Genomic DNA, 27,959 nt, shown 5'->3' on the forward strand with positions numbered 1-27,959 from the left:
CCTGCTGCTGCTGCTCGTCCCCCTCCTCTGTGCGTCTCCCCAGCCTCCCCCTGCCCACTCTGGGGCCGAGCCTTGGCGAGGAGAGGGGCTGCGGGGCGGGCGGGCATCCCTCCATCCAACCCGGTATCCCTCCATCCCTGCATCACTCCGCTACCCGCCTGGAGAGGAGAGCAGCGAGGCTGCGGGGCGAGCGAGGCCGGCAGGGCATCCCTTAATCCCTCCATTCCTGCATCCCTCTCCTGCCCAGCTGGAGAGAAGAAGGGCTGCGGCGCGGGCGGGTATCTACCCCTGCATCCCTCCCTGCATCCCCGCATCCCTCCCCTGCCCATCCGAAGACAAGAGGGGCTGCAGGGCGGACGAGGCCGGCAGGGCATCCCCGCATCCCTCCAACCATCCCCGCATCCTTCCCCTGTCCAGCCGGAGACGAGAAGGGCTGCGGGGCGGGCGAGGCCGGCAGGGCATCCCCGCATCCCTCCAACCATCCCCGCATCCCTCCAACCATCCCCGCATCCTTCCCCTGTCCAGCCGGAGAGGAAAGGGGGTGCTGAGCGGGCGGGTATCCCTTCCCGCATCCCTCCCTCCCTGCATCCGTGCCCGCAGCCGCCCATGACATCACCGTGCGCGGAGCCCCCGCCCGTGCGTGCGCGGGGCTGTGCCGGGGGCCGGGGCTGCCGCGCCCGCCGCTCGCCCGCCCCTTTCCCTCCTCTCCGCTCCCCTCCCCTTCCCTTCCTTCCCTCCCTCCCTCCCGCCGGAGCGCCCGCGGCCCCCGCTCCTCGGCCTCCCCCGCGGCCGCAGGGACGAGGATGGCGGAGAGCGAGGCCGAGACCCCGAGCACGCCCTGCGAGTTCGAGAGCAAGTACTTCGAGTACAATGGGGTGCGGCTGCCGCCCTTCTGCCGCGGGAAGATGGAGGAGATCGCCAATTTCCCGGTGAGGGACAGCGACGTCTGGATTGTCACCTACCCCAAATCAGGTAGGCGGGCGGGCGGGGGCTGCCCCGGCCGCTGGGGCGGCTCCTCCTCCGCCGCCTCTCCCTTCCCGCGGCGCAGCCGGCGCCGGGAGCGGGGATGCGGGAGATGCTCCGCGGCGCCGGGAGCGGGGATGCGGGAGATGCTCCGCGGCGCCGGGAGCCGGGGATGCGGGGGATGCGGGAGATGCTCCTCGGCCCCCGCGGGATGTCGGGGCGAGGCCTGAGCCCGTTCGCCGCCCGGGGGCTGATGCCCCTTCGCCCGGGGGCTGACGCCCTGCAGAGGGGGGATGCTGCCCTTTTGCCGTGGGATGATGTCCTGCAGAGGGGGGATGATGCCCCTCTGCCCGGGGGATGATGTCCTGCGCTCGGGGATGATGCCCTGCGGCCTCCGCAGCTCCGCAGAGTTGAGGGACGGCCGATCCCGGTGCCGGAGGGGGGACAGGGCCCCTGTGGAGGACCCCCGGAGCTCAGGCACACACCAGTGCCAAGCTGGTGGTCCCCGCCTGGGTGGTCCCGGTGCCCTCTTGCCGAACCCCTGGAGGATGAAGATGCTGCTCGGGGAGAGGGGAATGTGGAGCGGCAGGAAGGTCTTAGGAATAAATCCCGGTTTCTGGCGCGGTTTGCCGTCTGCTGCCCAGCCTTCCCTCCGTCCTGCGCTCCCGAGGCGGCCGCCCAGACCGTTCTGGGAGAACATGTGCTCCAAGTGCATCCGTGCTGCACTGTCTGAATCACCAGAAACACCCCCCGTTTGCAGTATAAGTGCGTGTTGCTCCAGTAGGCACCTCCTTTGGCTGTTTTATACCATTCGTGTGTCTGCTTTTAATGTCATATTCCTTGACTTCTTATCCTCCCTGTTTCCAAGCAGAAATGTTTGCAGAGAATTAACATGGATGTAGTGCTGCCTGCAAAGAGACAGACAATATGGGAGCCTTCTACCCCACCTGATAAAATCAGATAAACTCTTTCTTATTAAGTGCGTTCTTGAGTGACTTTTTTTTTCCCCTGAAAATAAGATCTCTTTCTAGAAAATTCAGAGTCTGCTGGAGATAACAGGTGTGAGTTCTGTAAATGCCCTTGTGAAATGATGTTTTCAGTACTGTAGGTTTCTGAGTTACTTCACTGTTTGTTGTATGAATGGCTAATGCTTTTCAGTTTCTTGGTGTGCTGCTGCTTCGAGCAGGCACATTTCCTGGGATGTAGCATCTATCATGTTATCGTTTCTCCAACAGTTTCAAGTATTTCTAGTTATGTTTTTTGGTATTTCATTACTCATGATGCTGTTGAAGACTGGCAAGAGCTTGATAGATAATCCGTTAGATAAGGGATAGTTTGTAGATGGATGGCCCCCAAAATACGAGGATTAGGAATAGACAGCTACATTTTAATTGTTCTTTTAAATTGTTCTTAAAAATTTGTAGCATGCATCACAAACAGTGTTTAATTATTTCCATTTTAAGATTCCAGTTTTGAGAATCTCGTGTTTACGATGTTCCTGTGTTAGTATTGCATCCCAACTTCATATTGGCATGTTGTTGAATATCCTCAGCTAACCTGTGTCCAGCAGCCAGCCACAATATCATTAATACATCTGGCAGTAGCTTAATTTTGATGGCTAGACACTTGGCTGTGGGAAGCCAGCTTGCATAGTCGTATTTGATTTGCTGTTTTGTGAATATAGCAACAGAATCTGAGGTCTCTTGTGGCCCCAGATGAGGCCAGTGAGAGGGAGCTGTCCACTTAGAAAGTTAGTGGCAGTGGAACAAGAGGATTTACTGACAATCACTGGGAGAAGGAAAAAAGATTTAGAACTGAGGCACCAAAATTGAAGGTACAGTGTTGTGGGAGGAGCTGGGGGAGCAGCCTTGGGGTCAAAATAGATGCCACAGTGTTTTACTTGACAGGAAAGAGAATACCTGGGTGGTGAGTAATCTGATGTCCTTGTTGTGGGAAATGGGCTCTAGACAATAATAATGTCTTCAAGCTCCACCTTTCTGTAGCCCGAAGTCTGTTAAGACCCTTGGAACTTGTCAGCTGATCCTGTGTGGCTTTACAGCTTATTTAGGGCTCCTGACTGAATTATCGAGGGTCTGCTGACTGGGAGCAGGCACGTCGGTAGGAATTGGGCTGCCCTGGGATTGATTTAGCCAAGGTCATGCAGGAAGTCTCCAGCAAAGCCAGGGTTTAAATCCAGAACTCCAAGCACCTCTGCACTCCCATAACTACAACTTCATCTTCCTGTGTCTCAGGAGCATTGACAAAGACTTTTTCTGTGTACTGGATCTAATCAGAATTGTCATAATGTTGCTGTAATGAAAAAAAAAGTAGGTTTACAAAACAGATTTAATGCCTAAAATGCAATTATTTGGGATGAAATGCTTCGGTTTATTCTGGTAATATTTGGAGGTAAGACATGGTTGGGACTACTTATCTAGGTTCTGTTAATAAATTGCAATTGAACAATATTCCAGGAATGTTTTTGACAGCAGAATTTTAGGATAGGAAATCGAGGTAGTGGTTGGAAATAGTTAGAGTTACTGGTAAATTGGGACTGATCCAGGAAAAAGCTCGTCCAGTAATGGTAGAAAATCAAATATATCAGTGGTCTTACTGGGAATAATGTAATAAGCCTAATGGAAAATGGCTCTGCTTTAATGTGATTTCCACTGGAGGATGGCTGAATAATGATACTCCTTATATCTTTAATTATTCTTAACACCTGTGTCCAGTCAATGGTAACAGCTTTTGGGAGCTGCTGGACTGGGAGAAGCTTTTGCCTAAAACCCAGAGATCCACCCAGACCTGTAAATATGTGAAGGTGCATACTTGGCTTATGCTCTAATCATAGAAAACCTTTTTATCACAATGCATAATTTGAAATCAGGTGTGCTATTGATGTTGCAGAACTGAGTTAAAAGCTTCATGTTTTGTGCAACTTTGTAGTGCAGGATGGACAGGCTGAGATTCACAGGAGCAAATGTAAAGCAGAATGCTGTTGTCTATAGAATTAAATAAGTGGAGCTCACACAACAGATTGCTTCACAAATAAGATACAGATGCACTGCTCACAGCAAACACTGTGCCTCTGTCACAACTTGCCTTGAACCCTCCCAGACTGGGGACTTTTCTTTGCACCCTACTTGAAAATTAAAATTCTCCTCTGTGAACTTAAACTGCAGAATTAATGAATAAGCAAATTCTTTCAGGGTATTCCCTCAGTCACCATGCTTAAGACTTGGATTAGCTGTCTGTGTTAAGGGCAATGATTTCAGTGGAATTAAATCAGTCCCTAAAGTAGATGTAGGATTGAGTTCAGGTTCACTCAGTGTTTTGTTGTGTCTTATGATGCCAGCCCTGACTGTACCTGATCTGTCCATTTGCTTTGCTCACATGTGGTGTAACAGCAGCTCTCTTAACACCATCTTGCATGTGTTCTGAATGAACATGTGCTTTGCATTCTTGGGTCAAAGCCCACAAATTAACGCCTTTTGAAAAACTGGTAATTGGAGAAAGCGAGCTATTTGCATTAATAATGAAGCTCCCTCCCCCGTGTTGGTTATTTTGCCAAGTAATTTCATGGAGTTCTGTGTGGGAAGACGTCAGTTGTTGGGCAAATATCAGCTTCAAGTCCAGCAGTTCATAAGAACTTGCATTTGGTGCCAGACAGTGGGTCAAAAGAGCAAGTGTTGCGTGTGACCTTTACCTGTCTGGTGTCATTTTTCATAGATTTTCAATTTTCCTCACAGAACTGGATTCTTGTACCTGCCCATTGGCTGGTAGGGAACAGGATGGCTGACTCCAGGCCTTTGGCTTAATGAAGTGCCAACAGGGAATTTGCAGATGAGTTCAAGGGCAGCTTTTGTGTGTGTACATTCACAGAATTCTCCTCTTTCAAGTTCTTTCCCACCTTACCTGTGGTGTTACGTGAAATGAACCACGGAAAAAGTTAATTTGAGTTGTCCCTTGTTTGTTTAAAAGATTCTGTGTGTACAAAAGATGCCACTCATTGCCTCTGTCAGTGAAGTGCCTTGCATGCACTGTGTGTTCCCTGGCTGCCCCTGTTCTGTGAGCCTCTCCCACTCCATGCATACCACTCTTTTATCCTCCTTTTATTCCTGCCACTCCTGAATCCAACACTTGCTGGCTTGCCAGTCCCTTTGGCTGATGGAGGAGCTCTGTTCTTCCTCTTTCCTCTGCTACCTGACAGGGGCTCTGTCTGAATTCTTCCATTTCCCTTTACTGTAATCCCTGTTAATCCTTCCAAGCCTGGGGCATTTATGTGCCCCAGGGTTTTCTTCTATTATGAGGAAAAAGTTATTTGATCCACTGACCATCAGAGCCATGACAGTGACAACTGCTGGGCTGTGAACCAGATGCAGAGGGTACAGTGTAAACCCCAGCTTTCTCCTTTGTCTGATTCCCCACTAAAATTGATAGATTTCAGCTCATCAATACCTAAAATATTTACTGATCACACAAGTTAATACACTTCAGGCAAAGGGAGGCTTGAAACACCAGGGATGTGCCTATGAGGTTGGTTTAAGGATTTATTATCTCTGGCCTCTTGTTCCTTCCCCTTCCAATCAGTCCTAGCTGTGGGACCAGGCTATAAAAACACACTGGCAAAATCTCGATTTAAGAAACACATTATAAAGAAAATGTACCAGTTGAGTAAAACAAAGCAGGATTTTGGCAGTCTTTGTGCAATTTTACCATTCCTGTTTCCCCCAGACCATAAAAATCTCTTGGCAGTGGGGTTATATTTACAGATAAGATTGGTGTCCTTGTGCTTCACAGTAATACTCTTATTACTCAATGTAAAGACTATTATTGCTTGACTAAGATTAGGTGCCTGCACATGGCCTTTTGTCGGTATTATTTTGTAACAAGAGTTTTGCAGTTGCAAAAGAGGCAGATTCTGCTATGCTGGATTTATAGTCCTGTTCTCAATGCAGGATTTTGGTGCCTCGAGCTTAAACCATTTTCATTTAAAGAATTAATGCAAATATTACTGGCCCAGAGGCATGCCTCAGGAAATCATGAGGTTGGCTTAAAAATCAAGACATTTTTACACAAGATATGTTTGGGATTCTTTTCCTTCCACCTCTGGTTTTTGAGACAATATTATGCACACCCTCCCCTATGGAATGATAGGAAACCTGTTAGTCTCATGAACAGGGATGAACAACTTAATCTCCTTAAAATCAGAATATAGTATTTAACTTTTTCTCTTTTACAGTAGCAGCACAGTTATTTGGTTTCTTTAAGCAATTTATAAAGCTCAGATGTTGTTCTGTTTTGATGCTGCATGAATGTGCATCAGTTCTCATAGCAGAAAGGATGGAATTTTTCTTCAAACAGAAAGGGATCAGAAAATTGCATTGTGATGGAGATATGTTTTGTGAGCTGTCTGTTTAGGGGCTGGTTTACAGGGTCCATATTTGAACCTGATTTCATGCTTGAAGTCATGTTCCTTCCACCATTTAGGAGAGTAAATACTCCATGGCTTAAACTCACTCCATTCAAGTGCTGAAAGCAACATCTGTGGATAAATATTTCCTGGAATTAGAACCACTGGGTTCCTGTCCTTTGAAAGTCCTTTTGAAATGGGTCTGTCTTTTGTTTTATTCATATATAGCTCAAAATACCCTCAGGTATTGACTCAGTCTTACCTATTGCTAGGCAAAGACATTATAAATAAAACTATCAAATATGAAGTAATTGAAGACAATGTAAAGTTTGCCACTGATGCATTTGACTTGATTTCAGTGCAGGTAGGGTTGAATAGGTCCTTATGTGCCTTTAACAGGAAATCAAGGTGGAAAGGAAAAAATCTGTTGTTAAGGGAAACTGATTTTCATTATTTAGCTGGCAGTGTTTCTCTCACGAGCTTTTTGTCAAACCAGAGGAGAGATGTTACTAGAGGCAGAACAAATGGTTCAGAAGAGGAAGAATTCTCCAGCTACCTCGTGGGTTTTGCTGGGTCTCTTGCAAATGTAGCATAATTGCTTCCCTGCTGTTAAGTAGTGCAAAACTCCAGAATTTGCTTTTTTTGTAAACAGGTTGGGGGGGGGGGGGGGAAGAAAAAAGGCTTTGCTCTGGGTAGAAAGTGTATTCTGGACATGTGATAATGACCTCAAAGACTAAAGAATTAGAAAATGATGTAAATCAGCCAAACCCAGCAGCCAGGGGTTCTCATTTCAGGTTAGTGTTCGTTTGTCACAGGGAAGGCATTAATGAAAGGAAGCAAAATGCTTGAATATTTTTTTAATTCTTATTATGCAGTCTTATTAAATGAAGATATTCTCTTGTTGGGTGCATTAGGGATTCATACACCCTGTGCTGAGGGGAAGGAACTACCCCTTGTGTTGTTTTAGAAGTGATGTGAGGTTTGGTACACTGGGCATGTGACTGGACTTTGTGGCTACAGATTCTGTGACCTTGGGTAAGTCATATTATCTTCTTGCCTGCATTTTCCACTGGAGGCATGTGGCTGTATTTCTTCTCTACCAGAATTTTTCATATATATCTATATATCTATAGATATATAGATATATATATTGAGAAAAGCAATTCCCTTGGACAAAGATGTCACCTCTCATCAATATTTTTTGTAGAGAAACCAGCAAATTACAGCTCTGAAATTGAATTAAGCGTCTGGGTATTAAAACTGAGCACACAATAATGCCTCCCTCAGTGGGAGGGAGCAATGAACAGGGGATTAATAACATGAAGCACCCACTGTCTCAACACTTTGACCTTAATCAGAGGTGCTGCAACACCTTGGAGAGTCCAGGAAGGTGGAGCACCAGAGCTGAAATAGTCATGGTTCTATAAACAAAAGTCTTTCACAGGCTCTGACAAAAGAAATAATCTATTTATGTCCTGTGTTAATCCTGTAATATATTGCAGATTCAGAAGCAAGAGATGTGTGTGGCAGACACGCAGAGGAAATGGTCCATCATTACAATGTCTCAGCCAAATGGGGCTGTGGGGGGTAGGGGAGCTGCTGTGAAGGGGTACTGAGGAACATCAGGAAGGATGCATGTCCTGGAGGTGTAGGTGGGTAGGAGATGTTAAGTCAGAGTGCTGCTGAGCTAGTGAAGGGTAAAAATTTAAAGGAAGGGTGCTGGAGGAACAACTGAGGAGGGGTTTTTGTCACTAAATGCCAAAATCAATCTGCAAATTAAAAAATGAAAGCTAATTTCATCAGCTTTTACCCACCAGGATGTGAAGGCCATCATCCTTTATAGGGCTGTGAGTTCTAGATGATGTGCAGTGACATTAGATCACCATATGGGATACAGACAGTGGTGCTAAATTAGCCCTTCCCTGCATCCACTGCATGAGTAATAAATCCCTCCACAGCAGCAAAATGAGCTGAGTGTGATGCAGGTGGGATGAGGAGTGGCTCCAGAAGGCACCACAGGCTGTACATGGAGCAGTCCAGGTCTGTCACCTCACGGGCTGCTCAGCAGGGTCCTGTGACAGGACCAGTGTGACAGAACCACAGGGTCACCAGAGTTGGAAGAGACCTCCAAGGTCAAGTCCACCCACCAACCATGATCACCCCTGAACCATAATCACCCCTCAGATGCTTCTTGAACACTTCCAGAGACAGTGACTCCAGCACCTACCTGGGCAGCTTATTCCAGCACCTGACCACTCTTCCAGTGAAAAATTGTTTTCTAATATCTAATCTGAACCTTCCCTGAGGCCATTTCCTCTCATCCTGTCTCTTGAGACGTGGCATGAGAGTCTGACCTCCACCTTCCTGCCAGGGAGTTGCAGAGAGTGAGAAGGTCCCTCCTGAGCCTCCTTTTCTCCAGGCTGAGCCCCCCTAGAGTCTCTCAGCTGCTCCTCATGGGACTTGTGCTCCAGACCCTTCCCCAACTCTGTTCCCTTCTCTGGACTCACTCCAGCCCCTCAATGTCTTTCTTGTAGTGAAGGGCCCAAAACTGCCCCCAGGATTTGAGGTGTGGCCTCAGCAGTGCCCAGCACAGGGGGACAATCCCTGCCCTGGTCCTGCTGCCACACTATTCCTGATCCAGGTCAAGATGTCCTTGGCCTTCTTGCCCACCTGTTGGTGCAAGGCAATCATAACCACAGGTTAACCTCCAGTTCAAAGCCTGGTTGTGCTGCTCAGGGTTGCCAGAGGAGCACAGAACAGCTCCAGACATTGCTGCAGTTGGATTACTCTGGACAGGTACAGCTGAAGTGCACATTAATAATGATCAATGTCAGGGCCACCAGTGCTTTCTTTCTCTCAGAAAGAATGTGGTCTCTTCAGTGATTTTGCTGCAGTAATGTAAACCTATGGTGATATAGATTGGCTGATCCCCTTTTATGCTCCCAGTTAGATCTATTTTCATCTCTAATTCTGAAGAGCAGCAATGGAAATGGTCGTAGTTTGCTTAAAACTGCAGTCCATCAGACAGAGGGAATGACTGTGCTGAATATGACTGGGGGTGTAGGTACCTTGTGGAGACTGGTTTTGCTCAGTGCAGCTGTAATTTGAGGGGGATTCTGTGTGAGGCAAAATGTTTTACTCCCTGACCTGAGACAAGCAATAGCTGACTGAACAGGTTGTGTAGAAATTAAATTATAATTCTGGAAATTATGAAGCAAATGTGCTGCCTTTTTTTTTTTTATTTATTGTATAACTCTTACCTGCTGCAGTTGTTTCACATTATACTGTTGGTGTGCTGCCTTCTTGAGATTTAACCACCTAATATATGCAAATGCATATTAATGTGTAGGCAGGTTTTGCCTAACAATTTTCCTGGAAGGGTTTGAAACTGAGGCAGAGAATTGCATTTGAACAGTGACAGACATCTTGTGAAATATGGGTAATTATATATATATATATATAATGGGGAGGGGAGCATGTTCACAGCAAAAGGGATGAGAGCTACCTCAACACAAGTTTCTAATAGAGATGCCCTGTTGTCTCCTGATTTCTGATCCTATGTCAATCAGCAGAGCTGTGTTTACCCACAGACCATATTCTGACTCTGGAGAACAGAAGTGATATAGTTGTCCTGGAAATCATTGGTGCTAAGGGCAACTGTGCAGTTCTTTTCTACACAATGAAGTCCTTGGGAGTGATTTTTAAAAACTTGGCATTGCAGCAAAGTTCTTTTCCGTGGTGTTGTCCTTGGTACAGTGTTTGAAAATGAAGGGGAATTAGACACAGTGGGGAGACATTGTGCTGGAGACTGTGAGCTCCTGCTGGGGTGGTGTTCGGTGCAATTTAGGCATCCTGTTTGATGTGGGCTCTACAAAGTTGGGAGAATGGGGCTGCCAGGGGATGGAGGAGGCCAGGACACAATGAGGAAAGGTTGGCATGAGGGCATGTACCTTATGTGTGTACTCTGCAGAGGAGGTGAGACATGAAAGTTTGCTAATGCAGCTTTTGCCCACTGCTGTGAGGAGGCACCAGTTTACATGGCCAAAGTTTGCCAGGTAATTTTAGATGTTTGAGACAGAATCTGCCCTGTAGCATATATTAACAAATAAAAACCCTCTTCCCCTGTGGATTACTATCCTGTTGGCCAACCCTTTGGTATGATCCTATGTGCTTGCACTACTGTCATGAAAGGCATGGTCTGGGAACTGGGTTATGAGGGTGTTCCATTGAGCCTGGGCAAAGAAGGCAACAGCTTAATGTACTGGGTTGCCCTTAGACCTGATTAATCTTGAATAGTGTGGGAAGGGTGAGAAGAGATGTCATTCTCTCAGATAGTTGGTGAGGGAACAAGCAGAAATCTGTTCTTTTTATGTTCCTGCGTGTTATACATGACATTTTTTGTTTTAGCATGACAGGTGTTGTGCTCTCCTCTACCATGGGACCGTGTTTCACTGGTGAGTAGAAACTGGAAGAGAATTAATTTAAGGGTATGGGTAGATGTCCTCCTTTAAAAGCATCGGTGTTGGTGTCCTCAGCCTCCTGTTTGTCATTTGTCTTAGAAAGACAACCTGCAGAGGATTTTGTGTGGATGGATTCTAGTTTTTCCCAAGCAAAATTTGCGAGGTGAGCTGATGCCCAAAATAGAAACACCTCGAGCTAATTTGGCTGATCTAATTTGGAGTGAATTGGAGCAGTTTGTGTGAAGTTACTCCAGTAGTGATGACACCTGGTGAGCATCCATAGACATGGACAGCCCAGCCAAAGCTTAAAGAGAAAAGTACTTTTCCCTTGGAATATCTGATGACATGAGATGTCAGTTATCAACCAATAGCAGCTGCCTGGGAAGGACCTGTGACAAAATCTGGCCTGGATGTGATGAAATCTTGGAGACACAAGTCATGACTCTTCAATCAGAAGGAAAAACTTGTGGCTTGTTGTTGTTTTTAATACCTAGATCTCGAGCAGTCTGTGGATCTGACTCCCAGTTCTTGGGGCTGTTTGTGCAGTACTTACATGGCCCTTGCTGCAGAGCATGTGAGGATGTTCTGGCTTGTTAACAAGGATAGAAAAGGAACACTTTTTGTCTCAACAAGAGGACCCAGCTACCTTTTGGACCTCTGTCTGCTGGGGCAGGTTGGGGCAGCCGTGGGTTAGATGCAGTGGTTAGAGGGAGTACGTGACTCTTGAGCTATTTTTCTCATGCTTTTATAAAATATAAAGTAGGAAGCGTAGACAATCCACTGGTAAAGTCTAGGCAGAGGCTCTGTCAAGCTGTCATCCCTGCTATTTCCCGGGAGCACATTCCCTGACAGTTTTGCATTTCCACAGGCAGCGTGCTCCCCCCAGCATGGTGTGGGACACAGCTGGAGCCCGGGGCTGTTCCCAGGAAGCGATGGATGGAACTGTCCTCTTTTGGGAATCATCTCTGGGGATGTGGGTTTGGCTGTCCCACAGACCCTCCCAGAGGGCAGGGCCTGGTGTGCTTTATTTACTGGTGTTGCTCCAGTTTTAGGATCCCAGGTGTCAGGAGGTGTTTTCCTGCAGGCTGGTGTTAGGTGTGGAAAATCCTCATCTCCTGCCTTGCCCTGTGGAAGTGGAGATGCCCCAGCATGGAGATGCACTGTGGTCAAGACTGCACTTTTCATCCTGTCCTCTACTGAGCAGTTATTGTGCTAATGGAAGGGGGAATTAGGACTCAGGCCATTTTTTAAAAGATAGTACTAATGCATCAGCCAAAAATAGCACTGCTTTGTAGCCAGCTCATTACAGCAGTGCTTTAGGATGCTCTGTTATACGTAGCACTAATTCTGTGGATAATACATGTGTGTAAACACTTCAGTGACAGCATTTTTACCAAACAGAAAGTAGATTTTTACCCCTAAATAGTTCTCCTAGTTTGCTGTTTGTAGCCTCTGGCAAAACACTTTCAGAACACAACAGAGAATTAATGGACCCATGTCTGCACCCTCTGCTGTGAGTCTGGTGAAAGACAAGCAGAATTTAGCCTGTTGGTTTTGGTTTCAAAGCTGGTAGCTGCAAGTGGAAAAATAAACTGGTTAATAAGTCTAAAAATCTAAGACTGAGCTTACAGAATGTTGCTATAAACTGTGCATTTAATGCCTGTTTTAGATCCAGTCTTAGGTTGTTGCCTTCACTTTTGGAAGATCTGGATTCAGTTTCCTCATGTACCACAGATTCCCTTGACAGGTCACTATTGACTGAGGGGCATTTAAGCCATGTAAAAAGGGACATCAGTCTAAGAGGATTTCGGAAAATTGGGCCCTCTAATACATATTTAACTGTCAGACAAAAATAACGTCAATATAACATCACAATTTCAGTCTTTCTTCTGAATCCCAAGTCTTATTTAGGAACAGAAGAATCAGAAAATATGGCATCAAGGTGTGTACATTACTTTTATTTTTAAAACCCTCATTGTTAATGAAAATCCCTATTCTTAAGCCAGGTGGAATTTGAACATGTAGGAGAACTTCAACATACAGACCTCAAGAGGGGGTATTTTTGTGGTTTGGAAATGATTGTCTTCTCATGGAAAAATCTAATTTTTCCCTCCACTCTTGTAGTGTGAAGATGAATCTGTCATGCTTCCCTGCAGATTTACACTTAAATTAGTGAGGGGGGGAAGGAATTTGCAGGGAATTAAAACAAAAATGTGGGGTTTTGCTGTACAGCCCTTGCTAGACCAATCTGACAGCTTTAGCAGCCCTTATTTTTAATGAGCTCTTGCATCTACCAGTGCTATAAAAAAAATATGAGTCATAATGGATCTGTTGCGTTGTATTAGCTGCAACTTGATCAAACAACAGCAGATCAAAGTACAGCTAATTGGGATTGTGAGGTTATTAATGCTAATATTAGTATTTAGTTTATTTTTCCATGTGGTTTGCAAACAAGGGGTGAGTGGAAGGAATATACCAAAGGCCTTGGCATCCTTGGGCTGCAGGTTTATCCCATCTTAGATGATAGGAGAGGAGAAAGTGAAAGAAATGATATGGGGAAGCAATATTTCACAGGAAATCTTATGGTTTTATATCTGCCACTTCACTTTGAAGAAATCTGTGATGTTCAGTGGCTTTATGGGACCATAAAGGCCAGTGGCCAGAAAACACTGAGAGGAGGCAAAGAACAGCTGCACTAGAGAATATTTCTCCCTCCTAGAGTGGCTGAGTTTGACATTGAGAGACACCTAATGCACAGGAGCAGGAAGGAATGGCTGCAGTGTTTCCAAATTTTGGCTGCCCTGCTGTGCTGTCTGGTTGCTGCTGCAGCAGCTCCTGCAGAAGCAGAGCCAGCGTGGCCATGAACTGACTTTGCTGTTGCTGCTGAGGCTTTGGCCACGAGGAGGGGACAAAGGAAGAGTTCCCAGCCATCAGAGGTGCAAAAGGAATTTTAATGAGTCCTGATTTCTGTGCGTCAGTAGGCAGGTATCACAGGGAAGGTATCACAGGGAAAGGACGGTGCATCCCAACTGGAACACTTTCACCCTGCTGTCATGCCAAGTAGAAATGCAGGTTCACAGATAATTTAAAAGGATCTCCTAAATCCCTGCAGATTCTGGCAGTAACTCATCCCAGCTGTTTCCCATCCCCTCTCTTCCCAGGCAGTGTGTGATAAACTGGAACACTCTGTTCTCTCCCAGGGTGTTTTATTGACATAACAGAAGGACTTGTCAGGGGAGAGCGTTTCTCAGGTACTGGAGTCCCTCAGATGCTGACTGGCTCAATTTTAGTTGGAATTGGATAGATGGAAATGAATCCTACATCTGTTTTGGCAGTATGACCTTGGAGGGTCAGCAGTTTTTTCCTCCAGGATGAAATATGGATCTGCTGCAGGTGGGAGAAGGAAGGCTAGAATTTCTGGGGACTTATCCATGTTGCATCTGGTGCCTCGTGTCCAAAGGCTGACAGATGAATCCTGTTTGTCAGGGACTGCTTACTCTCCTGTGCCATCCCAAGTGAGGTATGCATGTCCATGTGTTCAGCAACACAAGGGGAGAACAGTGGAATATACTGGAGATGCACAAGATCTGTGTTCTCCAGGAAAACCCAGAAATCTTGAGAGTATAAAGAGAAGCTCTGCATCTTTTTCTGTAGCTTCCTCCACCTTCTTCTTCTGTCCAACGAGTATCATAATTTTCCCTTTTACTGAGAAAATTTCTGTGGCATTTAGATCTGACCAGGTTTTGTGATAGACTGGGATTACTGGAGTTTATTCACATACTGAAAATCTCAGTCTCAGCAATTTACCTTCCACATATAAAATGGTAGTTCTTGCACATCTTCAGAGATCAATTGGGTCAAATGTGAGGAGGTCATACATATGTAATTATATGTATAAAGGCTTTTAACTTTTTTTTTTTTTTAATAAGCATGTGATGTTTTAATAAGAAGATGAGGTCTTGGAAGGTTTGTGTGTGATAAGTGATAATTGATTAAGGATGACAAGTTAAAAAAAAACCCACAAACAAAACAGTTCCCTCAAAAGTTAATTCTCTAGTTTTCATTTTTATTGGGACCCTGGAAGTCCTAAGCAGAGTAACTCAAGTGGTAATGTGGAAAAAAGTCAGGCTGATACAGTGAGTGGCAAAAGTGAGAACTAGCACAGAGTTCAAGGGGGAGAGAAATCAGGATCAGTGTAGGGAGGAGAAATTCTAACCTGCTGGATGGCCAGGATTCTAAACTGTCAGTCCTCCCCTTTGTAGAAGAAATATTGCAGAAATTCTCTTTGCTGTGTGAATTGTAATAGGATGCTGGAATATGTGCAGCTCTACAAACATACCATGGGAATTTGTATATGTGCATGGTGATTAATACAAAGAATCAGATTTAAACACTGTTTTAAAGAACATAGAGTTGATGGAGATTTTTATTTTGCTGCCTTGGGTGGCCAGCATTACTCTTCCAATGTGTCACTGTTTTTGGTGGAAACTCATTCAGGTGAAGACTTTTGAGCTTCCAAAGGCCCACTTTGCATGGGAAAATATGTCATTTCCCATCTCTGCTGTGCTCCATGGATCTGCTAGCAGTAAGGTTGAGCAGAAGTAGGTAATGTGGACATGGCTGCTTTTTGCCTGGAGACCAGCTGAGCAATGAGAAAAAATAAAGTCCTGGTGGTGTTGCTTGGCCCCACACAACCGTTTCTTTTCCTTTCTTGGAGCAGGGTTGCTGTAATAGCATTTTTCTTTGCAGGTGGAATTGGAAATACAGAAATAAATTATGGAGAACCAGGGTGTCTCCTGTCAGAAGAAATATTTAATGAGAACAAGGGTTGTGCTCATTCAGAGTCACCAGGACCCATACTGAAGAACTGTATGAATGTTAATTTTAATGTATAAAATATATGCTTGAACTTAAAAATGCAGAGTGAACAGCCTCAGGGGCAAGAGTGTATTAAGTCTGTGACAGTCTCTGTGGGTGATGATAATGTAGAAGTGTCTTTTTATTTCCCCCCCCCCAAACCTTTTTAATTTACCCACCAATCAGTCAGGTAACGGAGGAATTTTAAAGTGCCTGCTCTCCAAAGCAATTCTTGGAGGCATGTGCTGTTTCACATGGTATCCAGGCTGTGCTCACCCTAACCATCAACCTCATTTAACTGTTTCTGTGTCAGATTAAAAACCATCAGAATAACGATACTCTAGTTTTCTTTGTGATCTCTCCCTGCTCTGTTCCTCCACCTCACCAAGAGCTTGTGCCTTTCTCTTCATAAACCTCTGCCAAGTAACTCTATACGTTTGTGTGTTGGGGGGTTTCCTCCCTGCCTGAAGGTAAAGCCATTTGAAAGAGTTTCCCTGTCCAAACTTCCTGCTGGAGTAGCTATTAATTTTCCAGAGTGCAGTCATTAAGGCCATAATATCTGATGGCTGCTTTGTAAATGCCCTCAGACTGGGGAGGGAGATGTAACTGGGGCCTCTGAGGCTTATGACTGACTCACTATTGATGCTTTCAGTGGTTTATCCAGTCCATAACGTGGGGGCATAAATAGACTCTCAAATCATTGCATAACAGGGGCATTGCCTACAATTTAGAAGAAAGGACACTGTCTCAGTGCAGCCACTAATGCATTTTGTGAGCTTGGATGACCTCAGTTTGCCTCTTTTCTTTTTTTTTTTTTTTCCAATTTCTAAAATGGAAATAATAGTATGTTGCCTTGGTAACATTTACAGGGGGGGAAACAACTTTTTGTTAAACGCTTTCTAATTCCCAGGTTAAATGGTTTGGAGACAGAAATGTCCTTAAATTTTATTGAGCTGACATCCTGTGTTAAAACAGTGGTTACAGACCTAGCTCACAGCTGACTGCTGAGGACAAGAGTTACCATTATTTCCCTGTTTAGGTCTCCCTTCCCGTGGTTTTGTTTTGATAAGAACTGTAATACAATCTGTTCTCTCCCATTGTTTGCTTCGTGCAGGCACAGGGCTGCTGCAGGAAGTGGTTTATCTAGTGAGTCAGGGAGCTGATCCAGATGAGATTGGACTAATGAATATAGATGAACAACTTCCAGTCCTAGAGTACCCTCAACCTGGTCTGGACATCATCAAGGTACAATTTATTGCAAAGAAAAGCCTTTCAGCATTTGGATATCTGTTTGCCTCGGTTCCATCTTTTATCACTTCATTTCATCCTGTGTCCTTGTCCTTTTCATCTCTAGACTCGCTCAGTTTTTTGGAATGATTCAGAGCATTATTAGGTTGTTTTAAAATTGCTTTTATTCAGCTTTATTGTACTCTGTTTAATGCTTTAGGTGTTTCTTCGTGTCCTAAGTATCTTGGCACTGGGTTTTCTGAATAAAAGTTCCAGGCCCCTCTTGCTTATGTAAAAACAGAAGCTGCCCAAAGGAGGCCAATTTGCTTTGATTCCTTCCCTGAATTTGTGAAAGAGGAACTACAAACACGGAGATCTATGGATTTGTATTCCCACTGCTCCGAATTTATACATCTAAATCTTTAGATCCACAAATCCTGGATCTCTACAGACTCTCTAGGTGTAATTTGAAGAGTTTGGAATATCCTGCGTGAAATGACTTCCACATTATTAAGAATATTCTGTTTGAAACACATTCACATACTCAGATAAACTTTTGGGCCCAGTTCTGAGGATAAACTAAACTGCAAGGGAAACATCTTGAAGAAGTTAGGAGTAGTGTTTTCAGAACTTCCAATAGTTTTCAAGGGATTTTAGTGGAAGCATCACTGGAAACAAGGTTTGACACCCAAGAATCTTCAACTATTTTATATTGTTTCTGAGAAGGTGCTACAAATGGAGGCACTTTGAAAACAAAGGGGATTGGAAACCCCAAACAACGAAAACCTTAAACAACAAAACCCCTAACATGTTATCCAGCTTTTTTTATGTTTAAAAACCAGGTGTATCTCCCTGACCTAATTTCTAGTCCCAGACTCTTATTAATTGCAGGAGTGAATTTGTGAATGGGACTCAGTGGAGTAAAGGGCTTCAAGTATGACAGTTCAGGGCAGATGTGCCTCATTGGTGCTCAGTAAGGAACTGTTCCCTCTGCTTTATTTCAGGAGCTGACATCTCCTCGCCTCATAAAAAGCCACCTGCCATACCGGTTCTTGCCTTCAGACCTCCACAACGGCAACTCAAAGGTGAAAATTAAATTAAATCCCGTTGGTTTAACTCTATTGTTTAAGTGCTTTGGGGAAAAAAAAAAATCACTCAATAAGGTCTTTTTTTTTCCCCCCCTAAATCACAGGTCATATACATGGCTCGCAACCCCAAAGACCTGGTGGTGTCTTATTACCAGTTCCACCGCTCCCTAAGGACCATGAGCTACAGGGGAACGTTCCAGGAGTTCTGCAGGAGGTTTATGAATGACAAGTGTAAGGAGCTGTTCTCTCTGCACACATTTATTTTCATCTCTGCGTTCCTTCTGCGAGTACAGAAGTGAACTGGATAAAGGTGCATTTGTTTTGCATATACAGCAAGGAGGTTGCCTCACAGGGACTTGAGATTTGTCCATGCAAACCATGGCCATGCCTTTTGTAAATAATTGCCTTGCAGTGTTTGACCCCAGGGGCTCAGCAGTGTTCCACTTAGGTCAGGCAGAACTCTGGCCTGCTCTTCTAAAATTCAGGTTGCAAGGCACCAGGTACCTTATGAAAAATGGTGAATACTCCCAACAGCACTTGATTTCAGTTCTACCTCACTGCTTCTCTGGAGTCTTTCTGTTCCTCAAGTTCGGGAGTTATTTCTCTGGTAATTCCTTTAATATTTAAATTTCGTGCAGAAACTCAAGGTTTGTCCCTTGCAAGGCACCAGTTAACGCACAGAAATTCCTGATTTGCACAAGACTGATGTGGAGTGCATCAGTGAGCTCAAGTGAGACCCTGTAAGGAGGTGGGTGCAGGCTGCTACTGCCTGAAAAATGCAGCTCTGTAGTGAGAACTCTGAAAAATGCAGCCCCGTGGGGAGAATTCTGGAAAAATGCAGCCCTGGGGGGAGAATTCTGGAAAAATGCAGCCCTGGGGGGAGAATTCTGGAAAAATGCAGCCCTGTAGTGAGAACTCTGAAAAATGCAGCCCTGTGGGGAGAATTCTGGAAAAATGCAGCCCTGGGGGGAGAATTCTGGAAAAATGCAGCCCTGTAGTGAGAACTCTGAAAAATGCAGCCCTGTGGGGAGAATTCTGGAAAAATGCAGCCCTGTGGGGAGAATTCTGGAAAAATGCAGCCCTGTGGGGAGAATACAACAACCTGCTTTACAAGAACTCCCTGTAAAGTTTACTCAGTGCACTGTGGTCCCACTCAGGCTGCACTGCCTTGAGTAGGGCTTTGGCTTTTTACCAGTGGATTTCCCAGCTGGAAAGCGTGGCAAAGACAAAAATTCTACTGCCTTTTATTTCTCTATAAAACCTTCTTAATGTGACACTAAGAATTCACCCTGTGCACTGAGAGCAGGGTCTTCTCCAGGTCCAGAGCAGCAAACTGTTCTTCAGCCTGGAGTTTGGAGGAGTTGGTGCTGAAGGAGCTTTATAATAGTAAAGGGGAGAAAAAAATCAAGCCTGGAGGGTATTTAACAGGCCTTAAAAACCTTTCTCCTGCAAGGGAGGATTAATGTTCTCCTCCCATTCCAGCCCACCTTCATTTTTTTCCTTTACAATCCCTAAAAATGCAATGATTCCCTGTAGCCCCTGATCAGGAACTTCTAGACCAGAGACATAAGAAAAAAGCATTAGAAGGTCTTCTAAGACAGGGGAAAGGTTGGGTGCCCTTTTGCATGTAAGAATCCCAGGAGTTATTTATACCTTCATCCTGTAGCAGCTGATTTATCACAACCTCCCAGAGCCAATAAAACACCACAGCATGTTCTGTGGCCATGATTGTGCAAATGGAGTGCTAGTAATACAGTAAATTTAGCATTTAACTAAATGTTTGCATCTCGTGGAAGCAATGCAGCAGAATTCTGGTGACTGGAACACTTTCAATGGACAAAGAGGTTCAGTTTCCTAGGGAAAGAATTTTAATCAACTGACTCATTTTCAGTTTTTATAAAGGCACTGGAAAAATTCCATTTTTGCTCTTCCAGTTAAGAAATTCACACGTGAAGTCAACACACCAGTGTTCCAGTGACCAGAGTTAAGCAATTCTTTTAAAAAGGGAAAAAGGTGGCTTGAAAATACAAACCTGAGAAGTTGGGGTTTTTTAAATATTTTTTTCTATCTGCTGAAAAGATAAAATTGACCAAAAAAAAAAAATACTGGGAAAGAATGTGAAAGACTGCTTATCATATTTGCTTAACTCCTGCCTTGATTATATGAGGTGCTTTGCAGGAATTTATCACTGGTAACAAAGAAATATGTAGAATGGATTGTCTTTCTAATAATATTGGCAACAAAGGCATTCTCTAGGTTGTAAGTACCAACCACCAGTGACTGAACCTCTGGAAGGCACACAAAAATTGACTCAAATCAGTGCAAGTGTGGAGTTAATCAGAGAAGTGGAAAAAAAAACGGGTAAAATGTTGGGGTGAAGGTCAAGGCTTCCAGTAACCTCAGCAGTGCTGGGAGCAGGAGCCCTCCCAGATTTTGGGGAGCACTCAGCACCTCATGGGCATCAGTAATCTGAATTTATTGTGTAATTGAGAGAACCAGTAACACTGTAAATAAAACTGTTCTACAGAAGTTGTGTGGAAGTGTTCAGAAAATAACAATAGAGGAGAATAAGTCCCAGGCTGTAGTAGAGGGTCAGAACATGTAGTGATAAATAATTCTGTCAGTCCATCCTGTGTTTTTGGGAGTGATCACAAAGCATTTTTATGGGTCTGTGTCCTCAATGCTTGTTTAAAAAAGTCTAAGTGGTTGTTAGCAATTAGTGGATGCCCTGTGGAACTTGCCATGAGTGCTGTGTCAAGCTTACCAATGAAGGAAGCTACAGTGGGATATGTTCATTGCAGGAATTCATGCAGCTTGGAGCCACTGGAATTTTGCCTTCTGCAAGGCTATCTGTGTAATCTTTATTTTGGCTCAATTTCTGTTATTAATACTGAGCTCCAGGAGGTTCATCACGAAATATGGTGGCGTTTGCAGCTGAATGTTTTATCCTCACGCTAAATCAGTGCTTTTGAAAATTCCAAACTGATAGAAAAACTCTTTTTAAATGAAGTTCCTTGCTGTACATGGCAATGGGTCAAAACTAGACACTGGTATGAACCACTTCAGTTGATTTATTTTTCTCCTATTTTTTTTCCTTTTTGAAAATTCTTAATAACAAAAGTGTTAATTTTCCTCATGCCAATCATAATGTCTTTGTAGTAGGATATGGGTCGTGGTTTGAACACGTGCAAGAGTTTTGGGAACATCACATGGATGCCAATGTACTTTTTCTCAAGTATGAAGATATGCACAAGGTAGGTTAGATGTAGCAAAATGATATTTTAATTACATTTAGCACCCCAGTGTTTAAAATATATAAAGCACAAAGTCTGCTTCTTCTGTCCATAATTGGGACTCTCTAAGTCTGATGCCATTTTTAAAGCACTGGCATTCAGTAGCTTCTTCATATACATATTAATTTACTCAGGAGTCTGACTCACCCACAGGCACCAAACTACTTGCAGAGAAGGCAGTGAAGTGAAACTGTTCAGCACTTGCTATACTCAGCCCTGAGCATATATTAGAAGAAATGTCTTGCTGTATGTGCTGTATAAGTTGGGGAAAAAAATTATGTAATCTGTATTTTTTCCTGTATATTTGGCATTTATTCAGATTATTTTGTTCTTACTGCTTTGTGTGAAACTGTTGAAAACAATTAGATGTGATCACGTAGCATAAGGTGAACATAATTATTGTTACAGTGTGCTGGCTAATAAATCCAATTTAATCAGAAATCTAGTGGAAATACCACACAGAACGTTGATTTCCATTTCTTATTGCAGTGTGATATTTTTGAGGATTAACGAAAATATTTCAAGATGTTTATTTGGCTGGAAAACTAATGGAAATATAGGGAAAACCCACGCTGTAAAGAGGCAAAGTCAGGGCAGAACTCCAGAAGGCTGGGTAAATTATACTTCTGATGGAGTGGGGTGCTGAAATAAATAAATAAACTAATAAAATCAGAGTATGTAAAGTTTAGTCGGAATTATTTCAAACCCATGGTTTTTAATGATTGTATATTCCCGGCTGTGCTCACTGCTGGATGCTGCTGGAAGCTGGTGTCTTTCTGCTTCCTGATAAATATTACTGTTTTGTCCTTGCAGCTCCAGAGGTCTTACTCATACTAAGGAACCCTGGAATTCTAGAGGTGCAAATGAATGACTGATTAATGCAAATTAATTCTCAGAGGCCACCCCACTAGATCCTTTCCATCTCCATGAGTGTGGCCCCAGAAGCTGGCAGTGAAAGAAGGGATGTTCTAACCTTTGTGATCATTTACTTTACCAAGATCAAAATCAGAGCAGCTTGTAATTCCTCCAAAAAGCACTTTGGAATTCCAAAGTGATCAGTTAAGGGTGTGGTTCCCTGAAGTGGGAAGCGTCGCAGTTACTTTGAATTCCCCATTCTAATATTTGAAGAAGTTCCATACTTGAAGGCTGTGGTCTCTGCCAACGTGTTTCACCCTCATTCCTTGGAATGTGTTTGTTTCCAGCAAATGTGAAGGTGGCAAAAATTTCGAGGCAGTGCTGTTTCTACAACTTCTGCACTCGTGTTTTTCACGCTCGTCGGGATAAAACTCACTTGAAATATTTAAACTCACTGAGGAAAAAAAAAAATTTAAAATATTTTAAGTAAACTGGGGTTTAAATATTCTCTTACAGGACCTTGCAACGATGGTTGAGCAGCTGGTGAGGTTCTTAGGAGTTTCTTATGACAAAGCCCAGCTGGAATCCATGGTGGAACACTGCCATCAGCTCATTGACCAGTGCTGTAACGCAGAAGCTCTTCCTGTTGGCAGGGGTATGTTCCAAACCCACAGTAAAACCCTCCCTGGAGAAGTTGCAAGAAGCAACTGCACGACTTAGTGACCTCCAGGGTGGGTTAAGATGTTGGTGAAATATTGCTGTACATGATAGAAATGATGCTGTAAATATTGCTGTGAAAATGGTGGGAGGTAACTGCCTCTGGGTGCAGCTTGGGGGTTAGTTTGGTTGGAAATAAAGTGAGGTGGGAGTGACTGAAAAGGGTGAAAAAATCCAAGGTTGACAGTGTATATTCACACTGTGATGTGAATATGCACTGCTCCTTCTGACCTTTGCCAAGCCAAAGCCCATGCAATTCCATACAGTTTATCCTGGCCTAAACCCTTGGTTTTTAAGTATATCAGGTTTTCTAGAATAGCAGATATTCCTAATTTTAGTTTCTAAAATCACCAGGAGCTGTAGATTCCCTTCCCTTACGAGCTTTTCCTTTTCAGTGCCTCCCTCAGCTGTTCAAGGTGTGTTCAGCTTCCAGGTGTTCATTCTGGTGAGACCTTTCTTTAGGAACCTGAAGGTGCCATTTGATCTGTTGATACATCTGGCCTTTGATAGTCTCAAGAAATCAAGTCCTTCCTCAGTTGTCTTTGAGAAGCATGAAAGAGTGAACTTAGGCTCCCTCTAATTATTTTCTGTAGGTTGTTTTATAGCACTCAAGGGCTTTTTTTAGAAGTGAGAGAATAAGATCAAGATGGTCAGTTCCTATGTCAGCCTCACATCTGCCTTGTCCAAACATAAAATCACTTCATACACTAGTTTAACCCAGTTTTATTTGGAACTCTCTCTTCTTTGTCCACCCATAGCCATGTTAGCACTTTTTGCATCAGCATCAGACACCATGTGTCTATCCTGATCACAAAGTCTTTCAGAGGAATTAATGTCCAGGTTATTATCCCTTACCCAGGGCTTTGCTCTCAGATTTCTACCTGTAAGAGCCATTTCCACACCACCTCCCTCAGCCAACCTTTGTGTGACCTGCAGATCTTATCAGCTGTCATTTTTATGCTTATTTTCAAAACTCTCATAAAAAATATCAAGTATCCTCAGCCCCTCTTGGCTGCTGATCCTGCATTAGCCAGTTATTTATCCCTTTATCGTGCATTTCATTCACACTGTGGAGTTCTGTTAAAAACCCACTGAAATCACACACCTTACAAAAGCCAAATTGTAGTTTTACCAACACTCAGGTTTGTCTGAGGGCAAGTTTGCTTTGCCATGAAAGCAGGTTCTCTGGGATTCTGTACTACCTTTGTGTCTTTCTTGTGGAGTCCTTCACCAGTTCCTCAGCTCAGACTCTTTGTCAGAGTAACTTGTCCCGTTTGTGTGTTGGCACAAACATTTCCCAGTGCCATACTTGGACAAAAGCCATTCCTCACACCTCCCTGCTTTTATCTGAGGAGGCTTCATTTTGCCATAGAGGAGGAAGGGAGCTACAGCAGTTAATGTGATATTTTGTCATTTGTTCACTGTGTGCTTTTCAGTAAAAATATCCTTATTTTGAATTTCTTTTCTTTGCTGTCTCTGGCTTTTACAGTATTTTGTTACTTCAGAATGCAGCTTCATTAGCAGTGCTTTGTTCCCTCTGTTTGTTTCTGTGACAAAGAATGGTGGCAATAACATGACAGCTTATTGTAATTTGTTTCAGATATCTTTAATTTGTCATTAGTTACATTTACTTTATTATTTTGCTTTATTTTAGTTCTTCATATTTTTTTTTCTTTTAGCACATTGATCTTTACTCTGAAGATAACCCTGAACTGCTGTGAAAGCAGAGCAGTGATTAGATATGTTACTTGTATTTGACTCTTATCACATCCTAATTTACGCAGTTGCATGGTTCAAATCAGAAACCAGGTGGGTGACTTTTTGACAAGCTATCACTTCATATGGTAAAAAAAACCAAACCGAAACTAAAGATGTTGCAAATAATCCACTGTGTGTGTCCTTTGTAAAACTTGTCATTTGTCTGTACGTGTTGTTAGGGAGATTCAGAAATAAAAGGTGTTTCTTTACCCAGCAGAGGAAGAAAGTATTTTATTGTTATAATTGTTTGAAGTTTCATTTTTCATGCTGTACTTTATGCAGTTATAGTTGCCAGAGCAAAATTTAAGGCAGAATGAGATGTCTATGCTTGCAAGCATTTTCTTAATATTTTTCTTTTTTTTAAATACAGGAGAAATTTGGTAAAAACAGTAAATAGCATTTGCAGTTTCAGGTTATTTTGATCTTTGGATCCTGAAACAAAACCAGGATATTATCATACCTACAGGAGTTATAGAAAAGTCCTGGTTTCATAAAACAGCCCTTGCCACATGTCATATTAACATGTAATATGCAGATGTTTTGTCTCTGGACTCAATTATGAAGTTGCTGCATAAAAGCAATGGTAATTGAATTAAATGGGTATTCTTCTTATGCATCAAGTGCATAATTAAGCTCCCTGCATGTAGCTTTGTTCTTGCTGTTATGATTAAACTCTCTGGTAGCACAGTCCCAATTCTCCTTTCATTTATTCCAGTCGAACAAGCCTGGATTTTGTCTTTATATCCAACAAAAATGAGACAAGAATTGGGCCTCTCACTCTGGTTACTCCACGGGGGCTTATTCAGCCACACGTAACCCTGGCTGACTTTGAGTTAAATAAATTTTGGACTGCACTGGAACAGTTGTTGAGGGGTCAGGAGTGTCACCTGGTTGTGTTACTGTTTGAGTCCAGCAGAGTGGATAAATACTTTGTACAAGGAAGGAGTTCAGTGTCCATGTTGCATCCACCCAAAGCTTCCTGTTGTTCAAAATTAAAATTTAAGTGGCACAGACTTGGTGTGTGGCACTTGTTGTCTTTCATAGATAGGAACTAGGCACTGATATTTAACAAACAAACCTCTCCATATGGAGGAATGTAAATTCAACTGTTGAACTTACCTCTAGACACAAAATAATAGAAATTAGCAATGAAAATACCACACTTCAGTAATCAGTTTAATACTCCACATTCTGTGTACCTTTTGGATACTTCCCTAACCAGTGTGTGCTGGAGGCACAGTGATTTAGAAATGTATTATTAGCTGTTGGAATTATTCAACAGGCACAGTTTGCACTGAAACCAGAAATCCACCTTTAAATGAATACCCAGCCCCAGGTCTGTGTTCGTTTCTGATTAAGGCTAAAGTCTCACACAGAACTGAATTATTCCTGGATAATGCTGGGCTGGTGCAGATGATGAGGGGTATGGTATTTATTTAAAGGGTTGTAGCAGGATAATTGGGTAAGACAATGAACAGCCTTTGGTCTCATTAAGCTTTCAATGAAAGCCAAGGCCAAGACTGATTAGAATCTCCCAGATGATACTTGGTGCACAATTAGACTGTAGATATTCAGGGTCCTGTTACATCCACTCTCTGACTCGTGTTCCTTCTCTGTGTTTCAGGACGAGTTGGGCTATGGAAAGACATCTTCACTGTTTCAATGAATGAGAAATTTGATTTAGTTTATAAACAGAAGATGGGAAAATGTGACCTCACATTCGATTTTTATTTATAAAAAATGCATGCCTGTGATATCCAGATATAGCTAGAAGTGCTTTATGCATTCGTTTATTACCTGCTGGACAAACTACTGTAGCTATTATGTGTAATAAAATTTAAAGAAAGAAAAAAACCAATCCAAGTAAACCATATCAGATACAATTTATCTTTGATCCTAAGCAGCTGTTTATCTTCTGGTATTTAAATCCTGTGTCCACATGCAAGAACTTGCCAGGCAATACTAGAACATTCAGCTGTTACGGAATGTATTATATACGTATAAGGTATGTACCATATATGCAACTAGAATGTACACCTTTTCAGCCCCACATTGATTATTTAATGTGTTTTATAAAAGCTTGTCACTAGAACCTAAATAAATGTCCATAGACCAAATAAAAATAAAATAATAATGATTTCTGAGGGAAACAAGTAACAGGCCAAAATATTCTGTTAGAACGATCTCAGGGGTTAATTGTCACATTTATTTTTATAGCAGGTATAGCAAGTATAAATAAATCCCATCCCAAAACAGTAACTGATCCAAGTGGGGTTCACATTAGGTTCTGCACACCCTTATCTGTGTGCCCTGAGTAGGTTTTCTGTGCACTGGCATATTCTGCAGGACAGGGCTTGTTGTGTTGTGCAGCTGTGCCTGTCAGCCTGATCCCAGAACCCACCCCTGCTTTCATGGATGGCAGCTCACAGCTGAGCAGTTCAGCTCCACGGGGAGGGTCAGCAAACAGAAGATCCTTAAGCCCTCAAGTCTAGTTCAGTCCCACAAAACTGGGCTTAAAATCAAGGCATCTGGTGCAGGGGCTTTCTTGAAGGATCAGTCTCTGACCTGTATTGCTTTCCTGTGTAGATCTGGATTTCTCCCATTAGGAGCAGAGAATTTCTCCTGCTGGAAGAGAGAAGCTGAGGTGCTGGGTAGCCTCTGGTTCCACTAAAAGGTGAGGGCACTTAGCTCTGTTTGTGGCTGGTGCTCCTGGACTCCACCAGCCCTAAGGGGAAGGTGAATCTCCGTGCCAGTGTAAAGCAGGCAGAGGGAACCGCAGCATCCGAGGAAGAGAGTTGGTGGATGTGCCAGCAGGTGGGAGTATTGCACAAATATCCGTGCAGAACACAGTTCCAGGAATTGTTAGCCATGACTGGTCTGGATTATAATCAGGATTCAAGTTTCTTTCTGTATCTTTTCCTTTCGATCTCCACGACAGGTACTCAAACGGCCTGAAGCAGGCTACTATCACTATAGAATCTCCCAAATTATTTTATTTGTTCCATTATGTAATGACATCCATGCTTTTTAGGTTCTCAGCTGCAGGAGGCCCGTTTTTGCTAGTCAAATGTTCAGGCTCACCAAAAAACCGTGAGGAAAGGACTAGCTTTTAGTGTTTCAGTTCTGTTGGGAAACTGTCAGTTCAGCAACTGGCAAGTGGTGTAGCATGATGTGGCTTGACAGCACTTTTCCTTGTATATTTGTGAGTGAAAATGCTTTCAGTGAAATTTTATTTCTATTTTTATATTTTTAGTACTGTATGAATATTAAGCACTACACATTATACTTCTGTGCTTGCTTGCTTACTGAATAAAAGATGTGTTCCATG

The 27,959-nt window shown here is 43.4% G+C and overlaps 1 protein-coding gene across 2 annotated transcripts; it reads left to right on the forward strand.

Annotated features, from left to right (window-relative positions):
• Positions 1-645: 645 nt before the first annotated feature.
• On the forward strand, positions 646-27,959 carry SULT4A1 (sulfotransferase family 4A member 1). Of its 2 annotated transcripts, none has more exons than XM_064654096.1 (7): positions 646-972; positions 16,808-16,938; positions 17,925-18,005; positions 18,113-18,239; positions 21,168-21,262; positions 22,673-22,811; positions 26,256-27,959. In XM_064654096.1, the coding sequence occupies exons 1-7, from the start codon at positions 804-806 to the stop codon at positions 26,366-26,368; spliced, it is 855 nt and encodes a 284-aa protein (XP_064510166.1). In that variant the 5' UTR covers positions 646-803; the 3' UTR covers positions 26,369-27,959. The 2 variants fall into 2 exon arrangements, with proteins under 2 accessions (XP_064510166.1, XP_064510165.1); XM_064654095.1 differs by lacking the exon at positions 26,256-27,959 and adding an exon at positions 24,553-24,682 and having other exon boundaries at positions 708-972.

Source organism: Pseudopipra pipra, chromosome 5 (genome assembly GCF_036250125.1).
Source record: "Pseudopipra pipra isolate bDixPip1 chromosome 5, bDixPip1.hap1, whole genome shotgun sequence".
Classification (NCBI taxonomy): domain Eukaryota; kingdom Metazoa; phylum Chordata; class Aves; order Passeriformes; family Pipridae; genus Pseudopipra; species Pseudopipra pipra.